This window comes from Bombina bombina, chromosome 9, assembly GCF_027579735.1.
Source record: "Bombina bombina isolate aBomBom1 chromosome 9, aBomBom1.pri, whole genome shotgun sequence".
Lineage (NCBI taxonomy): Eukaryota > Metazoa > Chordata > Amphibia > Anura > Bombinatoridae > Bombina > Bombina bombina.
The window spans coordinates 171,245,497-171,268,707 of NC_069507.1; the positions used below are offsets into that span (position 1 = coordinate 171,245,497).

Sequence of the window (23,211 nt, forward strand, 5' to 3'; positions counted from 1 at the left end):
CCAAATAGTAAAGCGCCGTTGTGCAATATTTCAGCCTATGAATGATAGACCTTTAAAAAGCACTCTGGGTTCGTTTTCTGTGGGTCCTGGGGCAGGAATTACACATACAGAGACGGCTCACCTGTGATCAGTGACCGCTCAATGTACCTGTCCTATCCACCAACGATACCTCAGCTAGTAAAGAGATATAAAATGTATCAAGGTTTAGTAAGCAAGTTCTACGCGTTTCAGCCTCCAGGGGCCTTTATCAAGATCTTGATAAAGGCCCCTGGAGGCTGAAACGCGTAGAACTTGCTTACTAAACCTTGATACATTTTATATCTCTTTACTAGCTGAGGTATCGTTGGTGGATAGGACAGGTACATTGAGCGGTCACTGATCACAGGTGAGCCGTCTCTGTATGTGTAATTCCTGCCCCAGGACCCACAGAAAACGAACCCAGAGTGCTTTTTAAAGGTCTATCATTCATAGGCTGAAATATTGCACAACGGCGCTTTACTATTTGGAAATCTGAACTGAACTTTAACCTGGAACTTGATCCCTCTGGGACCATTTCCACACGCTGGATACCTGCTGCGGAGGACGGACAGATACTGGCTAAAAACAGGCTAAAAAAACGGAGGAAAGCCATACAGAAAGAAGATAAAGTTACTTCTCATATCACTCCGTTTTTACCCGGTCTTTGAATTGACACACTGGTAACATTACCCCCTAAGGAGATCACACTGGTAAACATTACCACCCACGGATCACACTGGTAAACATTATCACCCACGGATCAGCTCCATTTTGGGAATACTGATATCAAGCACTTTTTAATAGACTTTTTAATAGACTTTGTAGTTATTTTATCTGTTTTTGTCATATAGGCTGCCAATAATTCTGGTTAGTTATACATGCTGCTAATAATTCTGTCTAGTCATATATGCTGCTAATAATTTTGTTTATTTGAGAACCTCAGATAGTCACTCTCATTGCAGTCTTTTAGATACACTCATTTTTTACCTGATGCCGGCATCTTTTATAGGAGTTATCTGTTAGAATTTATGTTAGAATTTATCTTATATTGTTATAATAAATATTGATTTATTTGTACATATATATCCAATTCCTCTTTTTTTTGGCTACGTAGACACGCTAATTTTAATTCGATTTTTATTGTTTATTTATACTAGTAATGTACTATCTCATTAGAGTTTTTTAGATATTTTGGCTCTCAGCTATTCGTTAGCGCTATCCCTCCCCCACACTTTCTTTTTGAACTAAGGGTGTACTTTATGAGGTTAGCACACTCCATATTGGGATTAGCTAGGAGAGCAGAAGTGTAGTATCCCTAATCACACTCTACATTTTTAGCTAGTATAACTGTTTACACAGCACTTACTCTGGTGAGCTGAATAAATTCTGTGGTAAAATATCTTTCTTTTGTTACATAGAGATGCTCAGGGGATATTTTCTTGTCAGCTTTTTACAGCATATGAGTATTATGTCCCTTTAAGTACCATTATCTTATTTCCGTTTATCTCTGAGGTATTCTACAGCTGAATCTGACAACATAAATTATAAATATGAATATTGCAGTGTTTTATTTTCCATAATTAAATATTTTGTGGGGATTTACTTTTGACTTGAATGTCTCTTTAATAGAGACAGAAATAAAATATAAATATGGTGCTATACAATTAGATCTAACATGGATGTTCCTTTTTATTCCTTTAAGTCTTCATATGATGATGAAAGTGATACAGAGGAATCCAGGGTTACTGAAGGAGATCTAAATGCACTTTTATTAGGGGAACATCCTGCATCCTCCATAGACAATGATATGGCCAGTAAAGGAACAACTACTGTTGCTGGGAAGTGGGTTTGTGCTCATTCATCTGAGAGCAAGAAGGAGAATCACAACCAGTTCATTACAGACAAGCTAGAAGTTCTAGCCAAGGCATATTCTGTTCAAGGAGACAGGTGGAGGTCTCTGGGCTACTCAAAAGCAATCAATGCACTGAAAAGCTACCATAAACCAATCACTTCTGCACAGGTAATGTGAAAATTATAAATGTACAATATTTTTTTCTTTCTTTATTTCCACAATTTAGGTGCATTTTCTTGTACGTCATACAGTGGTTGATATTTAAAGCGTTATGCTGTATAGGGATGTTTAAAGGGATATTCCTGTCAAAATTAATCTTTTGTGGCTCAGATGGAGAGTGCTGCTTTAAGAGACATTCCAACTTAATATTCTTTGATGAAAAGGATACCTTGGTAGGTTCAGGAGCTAGGTCCCAGTAGTGCATTACTATTCTGGAGATCACTTTTTTTTTTCCTTTTACAGGGGTACGAGGAAGCCTTAATGCATTTTATTTAGTTTAGTTGTCATGGAAATACATGATCTAAGAAACATAATCAGGATATGTAAGTATATCAGTATGATTGCTATGTTTCTGTAAAGATATAAAACATATTCATTTTGCTGCCTATAAATTTACATTTAAAGTGACACAAGCCAATGGACATTTTTTAAGGGCATTTTACTATTATTTCCTTAATAAAAATGACATTGTTTAGCAATCCGGGGACATAACCCATAAAAAGCATCTTGTATTTGTTTATCTTTCTAATTTGCCAATTAGTGAGAGATATAAATGATTTCCTGCACTGATTTAAGCCATTGCTGAGTAGAATGTTGTAGAGTAAGGTTGGTGGATTCTGCAGTAGAGAAAACAGCTATACAATGCAACTGCCTGGGACTCTGGGGACATAAGTCTGTGAACCCTGACTTGTTCCCAGTTTGTTTGATTGAGAGCTTGCATTGTTTGGCTGTATTAGGGACCCGAGTTTTGGGAGATACCTTGGTGTGGTACCTGGGCTTGTCCCATTTGGCCAGATGCTGTAATATATATATATCTTTGCTGCTAGTGTTATATTGGATTCCCTATAGCACCCTGGTACTTGATTGGTGCTGTTTGTGGGAGTGTACCTATCCAGTTTCATTTTTTATATATTTTTTTTTTAACTCCATAATTAGTATACATTTAACGCAATTAAAAAAAACACAACAAATAGGAGCGCCCTGTACACATCAATAATACAATTGGAACAATAAAGGTATTCAAACCATTATATAAAAAGGATATGGTTTCTGTGGAAATAATCCAGATATTCAGAATGTCAATTGGGGTTGCAGGCGCTTCACATAATACAGCACTGGAGGCTGGATTCAGCTAAATGTTAAAAACACAAAAAAGAGAGGCGCAAACCCCTCTAAGTGTAGTATAACAAACACAACATATATTTATTGAGACACGATTGCACACTCACACTAAAAACCCTCAAACATATGAGGTATGTGTAGACACGATAAAAGTGGTGATCAGTTTGTAGGATACTCAGTGGGATCAGTTGTAAATAACAATCCGAACCTCCTTCAGTCACAAACGAAAGTCTCTTTATAATGTTCCCATAGGACGTAAGGGTCACTGGTCTCCAATAGTGTATAATCACCAATCACAGTCAAATGTGATCAAAACAATATTAAAGTGCATAAAACGCCAACCAATACTATACTGACTGTTTTGTGAAAAAAACAGCTCCAATACAGCTGGTGTGTGTGGCATGGCGTAAGGACGGTGGGTGCGGCCTAACGCGTTTCATAGGACGTCTTCCTACTTCGTCAGAGGCTGCCCACACTGCAGATTGACCGTCTTTTTATGCAGTGTGATCGATCACACAGACAATTTTCGTTGTCCTAACTCTGCTGTTTAAGGGGGGCTAAAGAGCTCAACGCCATAGTAAGCTGAATCCAGCCTCCAGTGCTGTGTTGTGTGAAGCGGCTGCAACCCCAATTGACATTCTGAATATCTGGATTATTTCCACAGAAACCAGCCAATAATATATAGTACATCTTGTATCCACTACATGAAAAGACGGTTCATCTGCAGTGTGGGCAGCCTCTGACGAAGTAGGAAGATGTCCTACGAAACACGTTAGGCCATGCCCACCGTCCTTACACGTTAGGCCATGCCCACCGTCCTTACGCCACGTCACACACACCAGCTGTATTGGAGCCGGCTTTTTCACCAAACAATCGGTGTAGTATTGGTTGGCATTTTTATGCACTTTAATATTGTTTTGATCACATTTGACTGTGATTGGTGATTATACACTATTGGAGACCAGTGACCCTTATGTCCTATGGGAACATTATAAGAGACTTTCGTTTGTGACTGAAGGAGGTCCGGATTGTTATTTACAACTGATCCCACTGAGTATCCTACAGACTGATCACCACTTTCATCGTGTCTACACATACCGCATATGTTGGAGGGTTTTTAGTGTGAGTGTGCAATCGTGTCTCAATAAATATATGTTGTGTTTGTTATACTACACTTAGAGGGGTTTGCGCCTCTTTCTTTTTTGTGTTTTTTACATTTAACACAATTTACCCGATTACCATTAATGCATAGACATAATAACTTGTATTAAAATCAACACTGATCAAGGATGAAGTCTAATTACTGCTTTATCTTTAGGAAGCTTCTAATATCCCAGGAATCGGTAAGAAAATGGCTGAAAAGATTGAAGAAATCTTGGATAGCGGGCACTTGCGCAAACTCGACCACATCAGTGACAGCGTGGCGGTCCTTGAGATCTTCTCAAACATATGGGGAGCTGGAGTAAAGACTGCACAGAGCTGGTATCAACAGGTCTGCTCCAGAGAAATCTTTATTCACAATTATTTTTTTGTGTGTGTTTGTATCACATACTGTAGATACAATTAGTTGAAAAAATCTTAGTCCACCATTTCATTATTTATTAAAAAAGGTAAACTATTTTAATCAGTTGATACTTCTTATTCAATAATAATAATTATAATGTTGTATCTTTGTTAACCCCTTCACGCCCTTATGAGTTTCTATGCTGTCCTAACCACACTTGGCTGAAAAAACGTTTCCAATTTTCGAATCGCCACTAAGTTGATTATTTCTTGCGTTGGCCTTAACAAAGATAGTTAAGGTAGCTGGCACAGCAGGGAGTGTGGGGGGCTTCAGATTTTTAGTGCCTACAGGCACCTGGGCTGTAAATACGGCCCTGCATGTGCAGGCACAGACATGTTATTTTCCTATTCAGTTTAAAGGGATACTAAACCCAATTTTTTTTCTTTCAAGATTCAGATAGAGCATGCAATTTTAAGCAACTTTCTAATTTATTTCTATTATCTATTTTGCTTAATTCTCTTGTTATCGCACATTTTTGAGAATTACATTTGTGCTCATAAGTTTACATACCCTGGCAGAATTTTATGATTTCTTGGCCATTTTTCAGAGAATATGAATGATAACACAAACTTTTTTTTCACTTATGGTAAGTGTTTGGCAGAAGCCATTTATTATCAGTCAACAGTGTTTACTCTTTTTAAATCATAATGACAACAGAAACTACCCAAATGACCCTGATCAAAAGTTTACATACCCTGGTGATTTTGGCCTGATAACATGCACACAAGTTGACACAAAGGGGTTTGAATGGCTATTAAAGGTAACCATCCTCACCTGTGATCTGTTTGCTTGTAATTAGTGTGTGTGTGTATAAAATGTCAATGAGTTTCTGTACTCCTGACAGACCCTTGCATCTTTCATCCAGTGCTGCACTGACGTTTCTGGATTCTGAGTCATGGGGAAAGCAAAAGAATTATAAAAGGATCTGCGGGAAAAGGTAGTTGAACTGTACAAAACAGGAAAGGGATATAAAAAGATATCCAAGGAATTGAGAATGCAAATCAGCAGTGTTCAAACTCTAATCAAGACGTGGAAAATGAGGGGTTCTGTTTGATAACATACTGCATTCATCTTGCCATCAATTCTGACCAAATTTCCTGTGCCTTTGTAGCTCACACATCCCCAAAACATCAGCGATCCACCTCCATGTTTCACAGTAGGAATAGTTTACCTTTCATCATAGGCCTTGTTGACTCCTCTCCAAATGTAGCGTTTATGGTTGTGGCCAAAAAGCTCAACTTTGGTCTCATCACTCCAAATGACTTTGTGCCAGAAGGTTTGAGGCTTGTCTCTGTGCTGTTTGGCATATTGTAAGCGGGATACTTTGTGGCATTTGCGTAGTAAGGGCTTTCTTCTGGGGACTCGACCATGCAGCCCATCGTTCTTCAAGTGCCTCCTTATTGAGCATCTTGAAACAGCCACACCACATGTTTTCAGAGAGTCCTGTATTTCACCTGAAGTTATTTGTGGGTTTGTCTTTGTATCCCAAACAATTTCCCTGGCTGAAATTTTAGTTGGTCTACCTGACCGTGGTTTGGTTTCAACAGAACCCCTCATTTTCCACTTCTTGATTATAGTTTGAACACTGCTGATTTGCATTCTCAATTCCTTGGATATATTTTTATATACCTTTCCTGTTTTATACAATTCAACTACCTTTTCCCGCAGATCCTTTGACAATTCTTTTGCTTTCCCCATGACTCAGAATCGTCAGTGCAGCACTGGATGCAAGGGTCTGTCAGGAGTCCAGAAACTAATTGACCTTTTATACACACACTAATTACAAGCAAACAGATCACTGGTGAGGATAGTTACCTTTAATAGCCATTCAAACCCCTTTGTGTCAACTTGTGTGCATGTTATCAGGCCAAACTCACCAGGGTATGTAAACTTTTGATCCGGGGCATTTGGGTAGTTTCTGTTGTCATTATGATTTAAATAGAGTAAACACAGTTGATTGATAATAAATGGCTTTAGCCAAACACTAACCATGAGTGAAAGAAAAGTTTTTGTGTTATCATTCATATTCTCTGAAAAATGGCGAAGAAATCATAAATTCTGCCAGGGTATGTAAACTTATGAGCACAACTGTATATTGTCTCTGCTTCACATCCAGAACTCTACATAGCGTGATGATAAACATCTCTCAAGCTAAAATTTGCCATTATATTATTATTTGAGGGATCTCTCAGCACTGACGAGACTTGTTAGATCATCTCACCAGTGTGGAGAGCTTTAGATAATCAGGCCCTAAGTAAGAAGTAGAAAAGCCATAATTTTTAAAGCTAAATTACATGGAGAGGTAGCAAAATAAAAATGAATGTATATTTCAAAGTTATTTCATTATGTATAACTAAACATTTTATGTAAAAATCTCAAGGTGTTTACTGTCCCTTCGAAGGTATGTAGATGTGAATTCCTTTTCCAGCAGGACAATGATCTTAAAGGGGCACTATAGTCAAAATCAATCTTTCATGATTCAGAGCATGACATTTTAAACTACTTTTTAATTTACTTTCTAATTTACTTCCATTGTCAATTTGTCCTCAGTCTTTTTATATGCACCCTTTCTGGGGCTCCTACTTGGCATGTGCAGAAGTTTAGTGTGTATGTATATGAGTATGTAATTGGCTGGTGACTGTCACATGATACATCAAGCAGAAAAATGGAAGCAATTTTTTAAATTTCTCATACATCTATTAATAATTTCAAATTCAGAGTAAGTGCTAATGCAATGTTTTTTTTTATTGTGCATTTTGGGAGTATGCAATTATGCTGTATTTTAATGATCCTTTATATCAATTTACGTTAAATTGTGCAATCAATTTTGTGCTTTGGATAGCTTAAATTTAATTTTTAAATAACAAAAATGTTTTAATACTGCAAAGTATTGCACTGGCCCCACCTGACTGGGATTTTTTTTTGTGGAGAACACTGAAGTGGATTGTAGAATTTTGATTAAAGGAACATGAAACCCAAATTTTTTCTTTCATGATTCAGATAGAAAATACAATTAAACAACTTTACAATTTAGTTCTATTATCTAATTTGCTTCATTTTCTTGATATCCTTTGTTGAAGAAGCACCAGTGCACTACTGGGAGCTAGCTGAATGCACTGGGTTAGACAACAGGATGAGGCATATATGTGCCGCCACCAATCAGCACCTCTTGAGTCTACCTAGATATCCTTTCCAACAAAAAATATCAAGTAAACAAAATAAATTTGATATTAGAAGTAAATTGGAAAGTTGTTTAAAATCACATGTTCTATCTGAATTATGAAAGAAACACATTGGGTTTTATGTCCCTTTTAAATGCAGTAGAATTGCATTCTAAATTCTTGGATGTGATATGATATTTGAATAACGGTGCAACTCTCAGACACTGTAGTGTGCACATACAGGCCTAGATTTAGAGTTCGGCGGTAAAAGGGCTGTTAACGCTCCGCTGGCTTTTTTCTGGCCGCACCATAAATTTAACTCTGGTATCGAGAGTTAAAACAAATGCTGCGTTAGGCTCCAAAAAAGGAGTGTAGGGCATTTTTACCGCAAATGCAACTCTCGATACCAGAGTTGCTTACGGACGCGGCCGGCATCAAAAACGTGCTCGTGCACGATTCTCCCATAGGAAACAATGGGACTGTTTGAGCTGAAAAAAAAACCTAACACCTGCAAAAAAGCAGCGTTCAGCTCCTAACGCAGCCCCATTGTTTCCTATGGGAAAACACTTCCTACGTCTGCACCTAACACTCTAACATGTACCCCGAGTCTAAACACCCCTAACCTTACACTTATTAACCCCTAATCTGCCGCCCCCCGCTATCGCTGACCCCTGCATTACACTTTTAACCCCTAATCTGCCGCTCCGTAAACCGCCGCAACCTACGTTATCCCTATGTACCCCTAATCTGCTGCCCTAACATCGCCGACCCCTATGTTATATTTATTAACCCCTAATCTGCCCCCCACAACGTCGCCGACACCTACCTACACTTATTAACCCCTAATCTGCCGAGCGGACCTGAGCGCTACTATAATAAAGTTATTAACCCCTAATCCGCCTCACTAACCCTATCATAAATGGTATTAACCCCTAATCTGCCCTCCCTAACATCGCCGACACCTACCTTCAATTATTAACCCCTAATCTTCCGATCGGAGCTCACCGCTATTCTAATAAATGTATTAACCCCTAAAGCTAAGTCTAACCCTAACACTAACACCCCCCTAACTTAAATATAATTTACATATAACGAAATAAATTAACTCTTATTAAATAAATTAATCCTATTTAAAGCTAAATACTTACCTGTAAAATAAATCCTAATATAGCTACAATATAAATTATAATTATATTATAGCTATTTTAGGATTAATATTTATTTTACAGGCAACTTGGTATTTATTTTAACTAGGTACAATAGCTATTAAATAGTTAAGAACTATTTAATAGTTACCTAGTTAAAATAATTACAAATTTACCTGTAAAATAAATCCTAACCTAAGATATAATTAAACCTAACACTACCCTATCAATAAAATAATTAAATAAACTACCTACAATTACCTACAATTAACCTAACACTACACTATCAATAAATTCAATAAACACAATTGCTACAAATAAATACAATTAAATAAACTAGCTAAAGTACAAAAAATAAAAAAGAACTAAGTTACAGAAAATAAAAAAATATTTACAAACATAAGAAAAATATTACAACAATTTTAAACTAATTACACCTACTCTAAGCCCCCTAATAAAATAACAAAGCCCCCCAAAATAAAAAATTCCCTACCCTATTCTAAATTAAAAAAGTTACAAGCTCTTTTACCTTACCAGCCCTGAACAGGGCCCTTTGCGGGGCATGCCCCAAGAAGTTCAGCTCTTTTGCCTGTAAAAAAAAACATACCCCCCCCCCAACATTACAACCCACCACCCCACATACCCCTAATCTAACCCAAACCCACCTTAAATAAACCTAACACTAATCCCCTGAAGATCTTCCTACCTTGTCTTCACCATCCAGGTATCACCGATCGGTCCTGGCTCCGATATCTTCATCCAACCCAAGCGGGGGCTAGACATCCACTGAAGAAGTCCAGAAGAGGGTCCAAAGTCTTCCTCCTATCCGGCAAGAAGAGGACATCCGGACCGGCAAACATCTTCTCCAAGCGGCATCTTCGATCTTCTTCCATCCGGTGCGGAGCGGGTCCATCTTGAAGCAGGCGACGCGGATCCATCCTCTTCTTCCGATGTCTCCCGCCGAATGACGGTTCCTTTAAGGGACGTCATCCAAGATGGCGTCCCTCGAATTCCGATTGGCTGATAGGATTCTATCAGCCAATCGGAATTAAGGTAGGAATTTTCTGATTGGCTGATGGAATCAGCCAATCAGAATCAAGTTCAATCCGATTGGCTGATCCAATCAGCCAATCAGATTGAGCTCGCATTCTATTGGCTGTTCCGATCAGCCAATAGAATGCGAGCTCAATCTGATTGGCTGATTGGATCGGCCAATCGGATTGAACTAGATTCTGATTGGCTGATTCCATCAGCCAATCAGAAAATTCCTACCTTAATTCCGATTGGCTGATAGAATCCTATCAGCCAATCGGAATTCGAGGGACGCCATCTTGGATGACGTCCCTTAAAGGAACCGTCATTCGTCGGGAGACATCGGAAGAAGAGGATGGATCCGCGTCGCCTGCTTCAAGATGGACCGCCTCCGCACCGGATGGAAGAAGATCGAAGATGCCGCTTGGAGAAGATGTTTGCCGGTCCGGATGTCCTCTTCTTGCCGGATAGGAGGAAGACTTTGGACCCTCTTCTGGACTTCTTCAGTGGATGTCTAGCCCCGCTTGGGTTGGATGAAGATATCGGAGCCAGGACCGATCGGTGATACCTGGATGGTGAAGACAAGGTAGGAAGATCTTCAGGGGATTAGTGTTAGGTTTATTTAAGGTGGGTTTGGGTTAGATTAGGGGTATGTGGGTGGTGGGTTGTAATGTTGGGGGGGGGGTATGTTTTTTTTTACAGGCAAAAGAGCTGAACTTCTTGGGGCATGCCCCGCAAAGGGCCCTGTTCAGGGCTGGTAAGGTAAAAGAGCTTGTAACTTTTAAATTTAGAATAGGGTAGGGAATTTTTTATTTTGGGGGGCTTTGTTATTTTATTAGGGGGCTTAGAGTAGGTGTAATTAGTTTAAAATTGTTGTAATATTTTTCTTATGTTTGTAAATATTTTTTTATTTTCTGTAACTTAGTTCTTTTTTATTTTTTGTACTTTAGCTAGTTTATTTAATTGTATTTATTTGTAGCAATTGTGTTTATTGAATTTATTGATAGTGTAGTGTTAGGTTAATTGTAGGTAATTGTAGGTAGTTTATTTAATTATTTTATTGATAGGGTAGTGTTAGGTTTAATTATATCTTAGGTTAGGATTTATTTTACAGGTAAATTTGTAATTATTTTAACTAGGTAACTATTAAATAGTTCTTAACTATTTAATAGCTATTGTACCTAGTTAAAATAAATACCAAGTTGCCTGTAAAATAAATATTAATCCTAAAATAGCTATAATATAATTATAATTTATATTGTAGCTATATTAGGATTTATTTTACAGGTAAGTATTTAGCTTTAAATAGGATTAATTTATTTAATAAGAGTTAATTTATTTCGTTATATGTAAATTATATTTAAGTTAGGGGGGTGTTAGTGTTAGGGTTAGACTTAGCTTTAGGGGTTAATACATTTATTAGAATAGCGGTGAGCTCCGATCGGAAGATTAGGGTTAATAATTGAAGGTAGGTGTCGGCGATGTTAGGGAGGGCAGATTAGGGGTTAATACCATTTATGATAGGGTTAGTGAGGCGGATTAGGGGTTAATAACTTTATTATAGTAGCGCTCAGGTCCGCTCGGCAGATTAGGGGTTAATAAGTGTAGGTAGGTGTCGGCGACGTTGTGGGGGGCAGATTAGGGGTTAATAAATATAACATAGGGGTCGGCGATGTTAGGGCAGCAGATTAGGGGTACATAGGGATAACGTAGGTTGCGGCGGTTTACGGAGCGGAAGATTAGGGGTTAAAAGTGTAATGCAGGGGTCAGCGATAGCGGGGGGCGGCAGATTAGGGGTTAATAAATGTAATACAGGGGTCGGCGGTGTTAGGGGCAGCAGATTAGGGGTACATAAGTATAACGTAGGTGGCGGTCGGCAGATTAGGGGTTAAAATTTTTAATCGAGTGGCGGCGATGTGGGGGGAGCTCGGTTTAGGGGTACATAGGTAGTTTATGGGTGTTAGTGTACTTTAGGGTACAGTAGTTAAGAGCTTTATAAACCGGCGTTAGCCAGAAAGCTCTTAACTCCTGCTATTTTCAGGCGGCTGGAGTCTTGTCGTTAGAGCTCTAACGCTCACTGCAGAAACGACTCTAAATACCGGCGTTAGAAAGATCCCATAGAAAAGATAGGATACGCAAATGGCGTAGGGGGATCTGCGGTATGGAAAAGTCGCGGCTGCAAAGTGAGCGTTAGACCCTTTAATCACTGACTCAAAATACCAGCGGGCGGCCAAAACCAGCGTTAGGAGCCTCTAACGCTGGTTTTGACGGCTACCGCCGAACTCCAAATCTAGGCCACAGTGACTTGCATTGTACACAGATAATATACAGGGTGCACAACTGCACACCTTCTGGTATGGGCAGCTGCCTCAGATAGTGAATCATTAGGCATTAACCACAAATATTCTTTTGGTGAAATGATCGTTGGATTTTGAGCGTGTGATGTCACGTTGTGGGCGGAGACCAACCTTCTGAACTGCAAACCGTAATCGTAGACATTTGTTTACAATATGCAGTCTGTGTAATATACGGAGGTTCTAGCTGTGGTTGTTCTCTGTAAACCCCTGTGATTTTAACACAGGTTTTAATCAATTGTTTTAACATTCATCTGAGTTCACTTCTATCTGCTCCTGCTGGAGTCTCCCATTGCTTTTATATCTAGAGCGTGATGTGAAGCTCTGCAGCATGTGAGCATACAACTTACATATGAATTAACCCTGTTGTCTCACAGGACTTCACCATTGGCAGCATTGATGTGTTTTATTTGAGGTTAACCCTTGGAGTTCGACTGCAGCATTCATTTCCACTGAGAAGTAATTACTGGGATCACTTATGCACATTAGGAGTTGGGATTTAGTCTCCAATTGACTTTTTGGACATATCCTTTTTGCACTAACACATTGTTTTTTGTTTGATATATTATTGTTTGTTTTAACAGGTTAATACTTTTCTTTTTGTGCACAAGTATTCTTTTGCTGACACATTTTTCTTAACCAATATGGAATAGCCTCAGCCGTGTCCAGAACACTTGGAGACCATATGTTATAGATATATACAGTGGTTCTTCTATAGTTTGTGAGTAAATGTGGCAATGCTGCCCAGTAGCCACACCCACAACATGACCTGTATTGTTGAGTTCTTATATAAACCTTTTGGGCTCGATTTATCAAGCCCTTTTTCTCCCCTTTGACTCCAGTCTGGATTTATCAAGCAGCTGTCATCTCTTCCAACCGGGGAGATTGACAGTTCCTGCACGCGTGTGATTGGCTGTGTGTGCACAGGGGCGGGGTTGCACGCAAGTGCACAACAGTGCTCGTGCGCAATGTTAAATGCGGGCAGTGGATTGCTGCCCGTCATAGGAGAAGCCGGTCAGACGGGGGCAAATATGTCCGCCCCTGTCTGCCACGGAATGATAAATTAAGCCCAATATGTTAAATTGTCTTAAAATACTTATAACTAATCAATATTACTTCCTCCTTATTGTTATCTTTGTGTTTTCCCCCCAGGGCTTTCGAAGTTTAGATGACATCCGCACTAAAGCAAACCTGACCCACCAACAGACAATCGGATTGAAATATTATGATGATTTCTTAGATCGCATGCCCAGAGAGGAGGCTGGAAGAATAGAACAAACTGTACGTAACTTCAATACCAGATATTTTGTGCCAAATAATTCTGTTCAATTACCTTCCCATGTTTGTGCAGAGCAGTGGCGGACAATATTGTCTTCCAATTTAATGCTTGATTGCCAGTGACAGACCAGGTAAAGCACATTGGTCGGTTAGTAGCTCAGCCATTTTGGTTATTCAATCATTGTTCCAGCAAGGATATTTGTGTTTTGGTAGGCCATATTGGCTAAATATGTTTTTTAACCATAAATAAAAAAATACCCACAATTTATGTAAGAACTTATCTGATAAATTAATTTATTTCATGGTGGCAAGAGTCCACGAGCTAGATACAGATGGGATATACTTTCCTACCAGAAGGGGGCAAAGTTTCCAAAACCTCAAATGCCTATAAATACACCTCCCACTTCACTCATACCCCAGTTTAACGTATAGCCAAGTTAGTGAGGTATATAAGGAGTAAAAGCATAAAAAGAGGAACAGGATAAATAATGTGCTTTATACAAAAAAATCATAATCCCCCCAAAAATGTGTGGGTCTCGTGGACTCTCGCCACCATAAAAGAAATTAAATTATCAGGTAAGTTTTTTTTCACATAAATGATGTGTTCTTTCATATAGGTGGCAAGAGTTTACAAGCTAGTCACTGATGGGATATAATACCCAAGATGTGGAAGTCCACGAGTAACTATAGAGGGAGGGATAAAATAAAAACGGCTATTTCCGCTGAGAAATTAAATCCAAAAAAATAGTTTTCTTAAAAATTCAAAAAACTTAAATCATAGGCACTAGAATCAAACTAAGACAGCTGCCCGAAGAACCTTTCTACCAAAATCTGCTTCCGAAGAGGCAAAAACATCAAAATGGTAAAATTTAGTAAAGGTATGTATAGAAGACCAAGTGGCTGCTTTACAGATTTGATCACCTGAAGCTTCATTCTTGAAAGCCCAAGATGTGGCAACTGATCTTGTAGAAAGAGCTGTTATTCTCTGAGGCATAGACTGGCCCGCCTCCAAATAAGCTTTGTGAATTAGAAGTTTCAACCAAGATGCCAAAGAAATGTCAGAGGCTTTCTGACCTTTTCTAGAACCAGAAAAAATGACAGACTAGAAGTCTTTCTGAAATCTTTAGTAGCATCAACATAATATTTCAAAGCTCCAAAGAATGTAGAGATCTTTCAAGAGTATGCTTATGATTAGGACACAAGGAAGGAACAAGAATTTCCCTATTAATGTTAGAATTCACAACTTTAGGCAAAAATTTAAACAAAGTCCACAAAACAGCTTTATCTTGATGAAAAATTAGATAAGGAGACTCACAAGAGAGAGCAGACCATTCAGAAACTCTTCTAGCAGAAGAGATAGCCAAAAGAAATAACACTTTCCAAGAAAGTAGTTTAATGTCCAAAGATTGCATAGGCTCAAAAGGAGGAGCCTGCAAAGTCTTTAATACCAAATTTAGACTCCGAGGAGAGAGAGATTTAATAACGGGGGTTTTTTTTAATACGAGTTAAAGCCTGTACGAAACAGTGAATATCAGGAAGATTAGCAATCTTTCTGTGAAATAAAACAGGGCAGAGATTTGTCCTTTCAAAGTATTGGCAGGCAAACCTTTATCCAAACTATCCTGAAGAAACTAAAGAATCCTAGGAATTCTAAAAGAATGCCAAGAATAATCACAACTGAAACACCATGAAATATAGGTTTTCAAAACCTTGTGTTATATTTTCCTTGAAACAGGCTTATGAGCCTGTATCATAGTGTTAATTACTGAGTCAGAGAAACTAAGGACTAAGTGTTCAATTTCCATGCCTTCAAATTTAGAGATTTGAGATCCGGATGGAAAAATGGACCCTGAGACAAAAGGTATGGTCTTAGAGGAAGTGACCAAGGTTGACAACTGGACATTCGGAAAAGGTCTGCATACCAGAACCTGTGAGGCCTTGCTGGTGCTATTAGAAACACATAAGATTGTTCCATTATGATCTTTAAGATCACTATTGGAAGAAGAACCAGAGGTGGAAGAATGTAATCAGGTTGGTAAAACTAGGGAACTGCTAGAGCATCCATTGGTCTCTGGGAAGTTGCTTGTTTAGACGTGAGGCAATCAGATCTATGTCTGGAAGACCCCACATCTGCACAATCTGATAGAATATATCTTGATGGAGAGACCACTCCCCCGGATGTTGAGTTTGACGGCTGAGATAATCCGCTTCCCAATTGTTTACACCTGGGATATGAATCGCAGTGATTAGACATGAGTTAGATTCTGCCTAAGTATTAGAGATTCTTCTTTCATTGCTAGGGGACTGCGAGTCACCCCTTGATGATTGACATATACCACTGTTTTGACATTTTCTGTCTGAAACCGAATATATATCTCTCTCTTTAATAGAGGCCAAGCCTGAAGAGCTCTGAAAATAGCACTTAGCAATAGAGTTCAAAGATATTGGTTGGTAACCTCGCACCCGAGGATTTCAAACTCCTTGTGCTGTCAGAGACCCCCAGACAGCTCCCCAACCTGTGAGACTTACAGATCTGTTGTGATGACAGTCCAGGTAGGACAAACAAAGGAGGCCCCTTGAACAATAAGGTGATGGTTTAACCACCAAGACGGAGAGAGTTGAGTGTTGGGATTTAAGTAAATCAGTTGTGATATCTGAGTATAATCCCTGCATAATTGGTGCAACATGCAAAGCTGTAGAGGTCTCATATGAAAACGAGCAAAAGGGTCCAATGCTGTAATCATGAGACCTAAAACTTCCATGCATATAACCACTGAAGGAAATTATAGAGACTGAAGGTTTAGACAAGCTAAAACCTTAATAGTCTATTTTGTGTTACGGATAGAGTCATGGACACTGAATTTATATGGAAACCTAAAAAGGTGACCTTTGTCTGAGGAATCACGAAACTCTTTTGGTAAATTGATCCTTCAACCATGTCCTTGAGGAAACAACAATAGTTGTTTTGTGTGAGATTCTGTTAAATGAAAACATTGAGCTTAATACCAAGATGTCGTCCAAATAAGGAAACATCGCAATACCCTGCTTAACAAAATGGATTATGATGTGGTTATGAGAGACATAATACATAGCATTCTCCAAATTAAAAAATAAATTAATAGCTCAAAAAAAACCTGTATGTTTCACAGACTCTGCCAACCTTGACAAATATTTAGCCACTAATTTAAAAAGTCGCTAAAAAAGAGCACTGAAATACTGACTCAAGGCATGTATACAAACAATATATAACAACTTTTATTTAAAAAAGTGCCCAATCCACAGCTGAGTGTCTCATATTAAAAAAGTATATACTTACCGTGTAAGACACCCATCCACATATAGCAGACCGCCAAACCAGTACTGAAACATATCAGCAGAGGTAATGGTACAAGAGTATATTGTCAATCTATAAAGGCAGGCAGCAGATGAATCCCTGTGATCGATTTACAGAGAGCCTTATGAATAGATTTCCCATAGGTGAAAACATGGTATCATCAGGCAATACTGCATTCACATCCCTCAGACAAACACTGCACTTAGAGAGGAACTGGGCTTCCATATGCTTAGAAGCACCTTTCACTGAAGAAATCAAGCACGTCATTCTTCACCACCTCCTAAGGAGGCAAAGTTTTTAAAACTGAGGTATGAGTGAGGTGGGAGGTGTATTTATAGGCATTTGAGGTTTCAGAAACTTTGCCCCCTCCTGGTAGGAATGTTTATTCCTTCAGTAACTAGCTTGTGGACTCTCGCCACAATTGTATTTAAAATATATGTTTGTGTCTCAACTCCCAAGCAGTTGTAAAATAATATTTACATTTACACTTTGACTTATAGGGACATGAAACTTCGATTTTTTTTTTTTTCTTTTATGATTTACTTACAATTTGAAAAAACAACTTTCCAATTTACTTTTTATCAAATTTGCTTTATTCTCTTGGTATCCTTTGTTGAAGGAGCAGCAATGCACTACTTGGAGCTAGCTGAGAACATCAGGTGAGCCAATGACAAGAGCTATTTATGTGCAGCCCCCAATTAGCAGTTATTTCCCAGTAGTGCATTGCTGCTCCTGAGCCTACCTAAGTATGATTTTCAACAAAGGATACCTCATGAACGTAGCAAATCAGAAAATAGAAGTAAATTGGAAAGTGGTTTAAAATTGTATGCTCTTTCTGAATCATGAAAGAAAAAATTAGTTTCTTGTCCATTTAAATTTTAACAAAAACAGAAAAGTAGTTACAGTGTATTTGAGTATTTGTTTTGTGTAGTTTTAATTTACTTTAACTCCAGAAATGTTTTTGTTTTTTTTACACATCTGGCCACAGCCAGCCAGGAATGTATCCTGCACGATTCAGAATCATAGAATGCAACATTCTACACAGTGGTTGCTTTGTTAGTGCAGGACCTTGTTTATATCTGTTCTCAACTGGCCACCGTTGAGGAGATAGGATACACATTTTTTAAGAGGCTTTTCAAAACAATGCAATTTTTTGCTACCAAATGATAATTTCAATTGCTTATAAAACAAAGGCAGATCATTTGCAATTCAGATCTTAATTGTTGACATAAAATGCAAGTTAAGAAGCCGTGGTCATGAGACTGTTGCTTCCTAACCTCAGAGGTGATTGAGTTAAAGGGACAGTCTTGTCCAAAATAAACTTTCATGATTCAGACAGGGCATGTAATTATAAACTATTTTCCAATTTTACTTTTATCACCAATTTTTCTTTGTTCTCTTGGTATTCTTAGTTGAAAGCTAAACCTAGGAGGTTCATATGCTAATTTCTTAGACTGTGAAGTCCACCTCTTTTGTGAATGCATTTTGACATTTTTTCACCACTAGAGGGTGTTAGTTCATGTGTGTCATATAGATGACACTGTGCTCACGCACGTGGAGTTACCTATGAGCCAGCACTGATTGGTTAAATTGCAAGTCTGTCAAAAGAACTGAAATAAGCGGGCAGTTTGCAGAGGCTTAGATACAAGATAATTACAGAGGTAAAAAGTGTATTTATATAACTGTGTTGGTTATGAAAAACTAGGGAATGGGTAATAAAGGGATTATCTATCTTTTAAAACAATATCAATTCTGGTGTAGACTGTCCCTTTAAATCCCCTGGTGAATGTTTGCCCTTGCAGTGGTAAATATAGTCGATGCTACTTTGCTCCCAGTGAGCTTGGGCTGATGGGTTTCCTGTCTGGGAACCTTGTTCACCTGCACTTTAATAAAAGGGGGACAATGTATGCATATATTAAATGTATGTAATGTCCCTTATAATGTTTTTGTATATGTCACATTTGTAATTATTGGTTTAGCCTGTAATCATAGATGTGCTTGGAGTACGGTTCAGTTGCATAGACCATACCTGTCTTTACACTACATGTATATGTACCTGAAATATCTATATGTGTGGGAGACACTTGCTCTACAAAGTCCTACACCAATAGTATATACGCCGTTTCATCTACTGAAGTTTTACGAGTTGGATAATAAATGAACTAAGGTACAGTGGTTTCCAATAGGGAGATTTGTTCAAAGCTCAGATGTGAAGCTGTAACATAATAGATTATCCACTCGATAAGAAATAGCTGACAGTTTGCTGAGAACAATTTTCTCTGTTTTTGTGCCAGACCCAAAATTTGATTGGAGTAAGGTTAAGCTACATTTGAGATCTTTTGCTGCTGGGAATTGAACTAGAAGACATTATCAAGCTGTGCAGATAAACTCTGCTTTGGTTCATCTTTTGTTTTCATGGTATTTGTGCCTTTTGCCTTCTAATTTCTTTCTTTTCTATTATTTGGTCACAACATTAATATATTCCGTTAAGAAAAGGTTTTCTCTCCCACAAGCTTCTATAAGAGCAAAGTTCTTTGTAGTTATCATCAGGACACAATATTTCAAAGACAGTCTGTTTGAGAAAATCAAAAGCAGTGCAGTTAGAATGTTAGTGTTGAGTGACAGGATCCCTTAGGGTGGGTTGGATGGAGTTGCTTTATGTTACACCTGCATACCCCATCACCGTGGAAGCATCGGTCATTGCGACGCTGTCACTCAACCACAGAGCCTGACCTCAAAGAATGCGCACCACTCTGGACCCCACTGAGCAACTTGTTCCCATGCGTAAGATTAAAGGTGAAAGGCTCATTCCTTCCCCCTTCCACCACCTCCTCTTTTTTGTTCAAACATGGTTGTCACGTAAAAGATTTTCGGGAATGACTTTCCTATTTCAAGTACTCCCTTTTTCTTTTTTTTTTTCCCTCCCCATCTTTTGAAAAGTCAACCAGGTTGTTGTGGCTGCTACTGGAGGAGGAGTCATGTGCCTATTGTTGTTGTTGATTGGATTACTCGTCCTGGGTCTCAAAGCCCCTCTGGGAGCTGCACAGGAGAAAGAAGGGGATTAAGGGATTAGCCACTGTCCTTGCTGTATGTCACATCAAGATCTGAGGAGCTTTACACTCAATTGCAGTGTTGCAAGTCTTCAGAAATCTTCATTAAAAAAAGAGAGACAAAATATGCATTAGAAAAGAGTCATGACCTTCTTAAGCATGTCACTGACATACAAGACAGAATTAATGGGTTTATTCTTCTAATGAAAGATGATCTCCTATTTGTTATAAGAAGGTAAAGGAAGATACAGAAATACAAGTGATATTGGGGAGCTACAACTTTATTTTGTGACATTTAGAATATTTACATACTATTTTCTCACAGCGTTATATACTATAATAGCTTTATACTAAACATTTTTACCTTTTTTTAATATATGTTACTGTAATATAACTATCCTTTGAATTACATTACATTTATATTGAAGATCGTACCAAGGCTACAATTTGAGATAGAATAATAGTTACAGCTCCTCAGAGGAACATTCTAGTTCTTATTACATTTATAATAATCAAAAGGAAGACTAATTTGTAAAATTAAATGTGACCTCTGTTAAAAAGGTCCCGTTGCAATACTTGAAAGTGTTGGCGGCAAGCTCTTCCTCCAGTGATTTCCACTGCCCCTCCAATTGACACATTTTACTTGCATTATCTAAACCTCCTTGTATCATTTATTTATTGGTTAGAAAAATAAGGGTGTGTTTTTGAGAAGCAAGTGGATAGTGACACTGGGGTAATTGGCAATTTGTACTTAAAGCTAGGGAGAAACTTAAGACTGATAATAAGGTTTTTTTTTCCATTTTCAAATTAGTTCCTAAATTTAATGTTAACTAGAGTGTCCGTTTAAAGAAGATCAGTTTAGATTCTGTTATAAGTTTAGCAGTTTGTACTTATGTTTTTATTATTTGGTGTGTTACTTTGTGTTGTTGTTAGTGGATCATCCATGTCACTTAATAGTTCATGTACTATGCAATGTTAAAGGGACAATTAAGTCAAAATTAAACATTAAAGGATTACTTTCTGTTATTATTTTTAAGCTAAACAACTAACATATTAAAGTTAATAAACATTAATTAAAACCTACTGACCTATATTTTCTCCAAAACGAAGTTTCATAACGTTCTAAAAGTTATATCTTTTATTCGCCGATGATGTCACGGTATCCTGCCCACTATTTTCAGCACTGCATGTTCAAAATACTTAAACCAATGAAATTGTGTTTAAAGCGCCATTTTGAAACCTAGGTATTGTAAACGGATTGGTACAGAGCAAAGGACACCCAGGAAGTGGGTTTGGAAAACAATTAAATTTGCAGACAAGATTTCTGATATACGGAAGAGATATGTTAATGAAATGCTATTGATAAAAAGCGTATTTGGGGTAGTTAGTTAGTAACAGGCATAGAAAATATTTACTTACAGTGGCCCTTTAATGAATTGGATAAAATGTACAATTTTACACAACTTTCCAGATTACTTCTATTGTCAAGTTTGCTTTGTTTTTTTGGTATCCTTTGTTAAAGATTAAAGGTATACAGTATTAGGCTGATAGAAGTTTAGGAGATTTGTGTTTTTTTTTTAGATTTCTATAGCAGCAGTTTGCAACAATGTATAACATTGCTATAACTATTTTTTAAAACACTGATGCCACATGGTTAAAGACACGTGCACACTCTAGAGTTCACCCTTGTTAACAAAGGATACCAAAAGAACTAAGCGAAATTTATAATATAAGTAAATGAAAAAATTGTTTAAAATGTCATGCTCTGTCCAATCCATTTGTTTAATTTACTGTAAAATGCTTTTATTTTTTGTTATGGATTGCTTTTTTATTACAGTTTTAGTAGCCAGTTAATGTATTGGATGTATAGATGCTGATTATGTTTAATTATAATGGTTTCTTTAGTTGTTATGAAGTTTGCATGTGGTGTTCTGTTATCTGAGAATCCTTTTTATTTTCTTTATTTTAAAGGTAAGGGAAGAGGCTCACAAAATAAACCCTGATCTGATGTCCGTGGCATGCGGCTCATATCGAAGAAAAAAACAAACCTGTGGCGATGTAGATGTTTTAATTACACACCCTGACGGTAAATCCCATAAGGGTGTATTTAGCAAACTTATCGATGGTCTTAAAGAGCGAGGTAAAACATTCGTACTTCATCCTTATTTACTATTTTACAGTCATTAGATGTGTCACAATTCTCTATTTTTTTTATTGTGGCTTGTCTTAGGGGGTGGACCAGATCCATGTGTGTAAATGACCAAAAATATAATAATTTATCTCCATTAGTGTAATATTTTTAACATTAAAAGTGACCTTTTAAAATAGTTTTTGGTTGATCCTGCTAGCGCCCCCAGCCCTGGACTATTTTTTTTTATTTTTTAGCTAATGGCAGGATAGTCGATCTTGTGGTTACCAATAGCGCCACTGCTTTCAATAGAGGCGTGCTCTCTGCTACACAGCAAGAAATTGACAAAAATATGCACCTTGTCTGGCCGGAGAAGCCATGGCCCTTATCTACCAATGAAGTTGTGGCAATTGCCCTTGTTAGCCAGTGACAAATCCATCCCATGTGTACAAGTTGTGCACAAACATTTACTTTAAGGGACATAATACTCATATGCTAAATCACTTGAAAGTGATGCAGCATAACTGTAAAAAGCTAACAAGAAAATATCACCTGAGCATCTCTATTAAAAAAGAGAAGAAGATATTTTACCTTAAAATGTCTTCAGCTTACAAGAGTAAGTGCTCTGGTAAAAGTTATACTTCAGCTACTGTCCAGCTGTTAGTTAAAAAACAAACAAAAAAACAATAGCCAATCAGCATCAGCAGCGCTGAGGTCATGCTTTGCTTTGCTGTGATCTCATGAGATTTCATTGTAAACTTTCTTAAACTGTATAAGGAAATGACATGACTGTGGCACCACATGCTAGATGCACGCTCCCTTGTAAGTCCTGGGACTAGCATACTGATTGGCTGCTTAAAGTCCTTTACAATGGGGTGTGAATACTTAGGACATTTTGAGGTAAATATCTTTCTTTTTTTACATAAAGATGTTCAGGTGATAATTTCTAGTCCG

At 37.9% G+C, this 23,211-nt stretch overlaps 1 protein-coding gene across 1 annotated transcript in view; it reads left to right on the top strand.

Moving 5' to 3' along the window:
• Positions 1-23,211, top strand: part of POLL (DNA polymerase lambda) — a 52,173-nt gene that overhangs the window by 23,630 nt on the left and 5,332 nt on the right. The window contains exons 5-8 of the mRNA XM_053692486.1: positions 1,721-2,038; positions 4,530-4,703; positions 13,620-13,748; positions 22,101-22,269. Of these exons, the coding sequence (XP_053548461.1) occupies positions 1,721-2,038; positions 4,530-4,703; positions 13,620-13,748; positions 22,101-22,269 (790 nt within the window). The remainder of the gene's footprint in view (positions 1-1,720; positions 2,039-4,529; positions 4,704-13,619; positions 13,749-22,100; positions 22,270-23,211) is intronic.